Source organism: Salvelinus sp. IW2-2015, unplaced genomic scaffold, assembly GCF_002910315.2.
Source record: "Salvelinus sp. IW2-2015 unplaced genomic scaffold, ASM291031v2 Un_scaffold1267, whole genome shotgun sequence".
In the NCBI taxonomy this organism is placed as follows: domain Eukaryota; kingdom Metazoa; phylum Chordata; class Actinopteri; order Salmoniformes; family Salmonidae; genus Salvelinus; species Salvelinus sp. IW2-2015.
The window spans coordinates 53,865-56,859 of record NW_019942809.1 but is presented as its reverse complement, the minus strand read 5'-3'; the positions used below and the strand labels follow the sequence as shown (position 1 = coordinate 56,859).

The window sequence follows — 2,995 nt, the reverse complement described above, 5'->3', positions numbered from 1 at the left end:
TGATGGCGCCTTACAATGGGATTGATTCTAGTGCAAATCTTGACTGCAGCAATTATCCTTGGCCCGTGAAAGCCCTCTTTTGTGAAAAGCAATGATGATGGCAACATGTTCCATATATGACAGGTAACCAGAAATGAGTTGACAAGAGGAAGAACAATGATTCCAACGCAACACCAACTCCCTCTTTCTGGTGTTGACCAGAGCTGTTATTGACTCAATCAGACCATAAACAAAGTGATCTCCAGCCTTTGCCTCGTCAACACTCGACACCTGGTGTTCGAAGAGACATCAAACATGGACATTGATGTTCCAGCTGGTCCTCATTTGTGCGAGAGGCTAGGAAAAGCAGTGATATTTAATTGGCGGGGGGGGATTCAGTTCATTTGCATTGGTAAAGAGGGACTTGGCAAATTACATTGCAATTCAATCGACTGATTCAGCTGCTTCATAACACTTATCTGGAGTACTATCCGCCAATATTGCCATCATACAAACTGATGGCAGCAGACCTTTAGTGACAAACTTAATACTTTGATTCATTCGTCAAAACTATTTGGCCACGAAGTTTACACTAAGCCTTGACTCTGTGACGCATTTAAACAGCATGGAAAATGTCCAGAAAATTATTTCATGGCTTACAGCCCCAACTTACTGGATATGCAACATTTTACATCATTTATGAGTCCAATTGGCAGGGATTACCTCGTGGATGTATTCAGAGCCTACCTTCAAATCGTGACCTCTTCTTGCAATGTAATATGGGAAATCAAAAAAAAATCACGCCAAGCCTCAGACCCTTTTATTTTGCACCCTCATCCTTGGGCAAGCCAATTAGTCCAAACACAACATGACAAAGTACCACGCTAATCATCTGCACAAACAATACGTACTGCAAGTACTAACCACCAACCAAATCGGATCAGCAGCCGTCATACGCTCCAAGGAAAGGAACGGCTTTCTCGTCTCCTAGAGAATGAACGTAAACGTTTAGTGCGAAAAAGTGTCTAACTCCAAATCCCAGAAAAATCAGCAAAGAGAGACCGATTCCGTGAAAGATTGCTGGGAGAAAACCCGGTACAAAGTGTGATCTAATAAATCCACAGTTAGAAATACGATGTCCTATAGTCGACACTAACCTGAAAGGGCCGCCTCAGACAAGAAAGGAAGCCCAGCTTCATCCAAAACCCGACCATAAAAAAAAGCCAAGACTACGTTTGCAACTCACATGGGACAAAAAGATCGTTACTTTTGGAGAAATTGCTTGCTACAGAGGAATCGAAACAAAAAAAGTAGGAACTGTTTGGCGACAACATGTATTGTCCAATCGATTAATCGTTTGGAGGAACTAAAAAGGGGCAGGCCTTGGCAAGCCGAAAAGAAACACGCCAATCCCGCAACCGTGAAAGCAACGGAGAGGTGGCCGGCAAAAAGCCCCTCCATGCTTGGGGGGTGCTATTGCTGCGAGAGGACTGGGTGTGCACTTTCACAAAATAGAAGGACCATATTGAGGAAAGGAAAACATGGTAATGTGGATATATTGAAGCAACATTCTCAACCGACATTCGATTCCAGGAAGTTATTAAAAGGCGTTGGTCGCAAATGGGTCTTCCAAAAAGGACAATGACCCAAGAGAATTATTCCAACGTTGTGCAAAATGAGCTTAAGGAAACAAAAACAACAGTCAAGGTATTGGAGTGGCTCCACACAAGCCCCTGACTTCAATCGATAGCCCAAGAACATTTGTTGAAGAACTGAAGAAGAAAGTGTGTGTGAGCAGGGAGGCCACAAACCTGACTCAGTATACCCAGCTGCTGTACAGGAGGCAATGGACAAAATTCACCCACTTATTATGGAAGCTTGTGGAAGGCGCTACCCGAAACGTTTGACCCAAGGCAATGCTACCAAATACTAATTGAATGCATGTAAACTTCTGACCCACTGAGAATGTGATGAAATAAATAAAAGCTGAAATGAATCACTCTCTCTACTTCTGACATGTCACATTCTTAAAATAAAGTGGTGATCCTAACTGACTTAAAACAGGGAATGTTTACTAGGATTAAATGTCAGGAATTGTGAAAAACTGAGTTTAAATGTWTTTGGCTAAGGTGTATGTAAACTTTCGACTTCAACTGTATATCGGCCATATACCACACCCCCGCGTGTGCCTTATTGATTAAATAAACTCAATGTCCTTTAAGTTACACAAACAAACATCATATTTCAATTTACTTTACCTCCCATCCAGAACTCTGGTTGAAGATTTTGTTAAAGGTGTCCTGCAACTTTCCATGGACAGTAGCCAGCTTCTTGAAGTCTCTGTTGGCCTCGTGGACTGGGAGTAGGATCTTATACACCTCGTTGATGGCCTCATACATGGAAGCCTGCAGGGGAGATACAGTATGAAACAGTGAGAGGACATACAGCTCTAACTATTTACTAGGTGGTAAGACAATCTGATGTTGTGTAGGGCGCCCACTCAAAGAGAGAGATTCAAAAGTTATTCATCACGTATTTAAGGAAATCTCAATGTAAAGAAGATCTGAGTAATACCATGTGGAAGGAGGTTGCAGCTTGCTCCAGCAGCCCCACCAGCCCCAACTCGCTGAAGTACTTCCCCGCACAGATACCCTCCTCCTCCGGGGACAAGATGTCATCAGACACCGCTGACTCCTCCAGAACATTAGACGAGATGTGCTACAGCAGTTAAGAGACATAGCAGTCAGGAAAAGACTCAGCTAAGGTTTTGAGGTATACTATAATGGACACGAAAACACACACACACTACTGACCTGGAAGGTGACACAGCCAATGGGCAGGTAGCGGCAGTCCTCCAGCATGTTGAGGTACTCTGCCACCAGGGCGGCGCTGTGCACCAGGCAGTGGGCTGCCTCCGCGTGGTTCCCTCTCTCCGAGTGCTTCCCCGCCATGTTCTGCAGCCACGTCAGGCGCAGGTCAGGGGAGTTCTGGTAGCCCTTAGCAATCCTGAGGGGGG

At 44.5% G+C, this 2,995-nt stretch overlaps 1 protein-coding gene across 1 annotated transcript in view; it reads right to left on the bottom strand.

Annotated features, from left to right (window-relative positions):
- Positions 1–2,995, bottom strand: part of LOC112070259 (dedicator of cytokinesis protein 7) — a 48,903-nt gene that overhangs the window by 12,607 nt on the left and 33,301 nt on the right. The window contains 3 exon segments of the mRNA XM_070438892.1: positions 2,232–2,384; positions 2,554–2,697; positions 2,793–2,990. Coding sequence (XP_070294993.1) covers positions 2,232–2,384; positions 2,554–2,697; positions 2,793–2,990 — 495 coding nt within the window.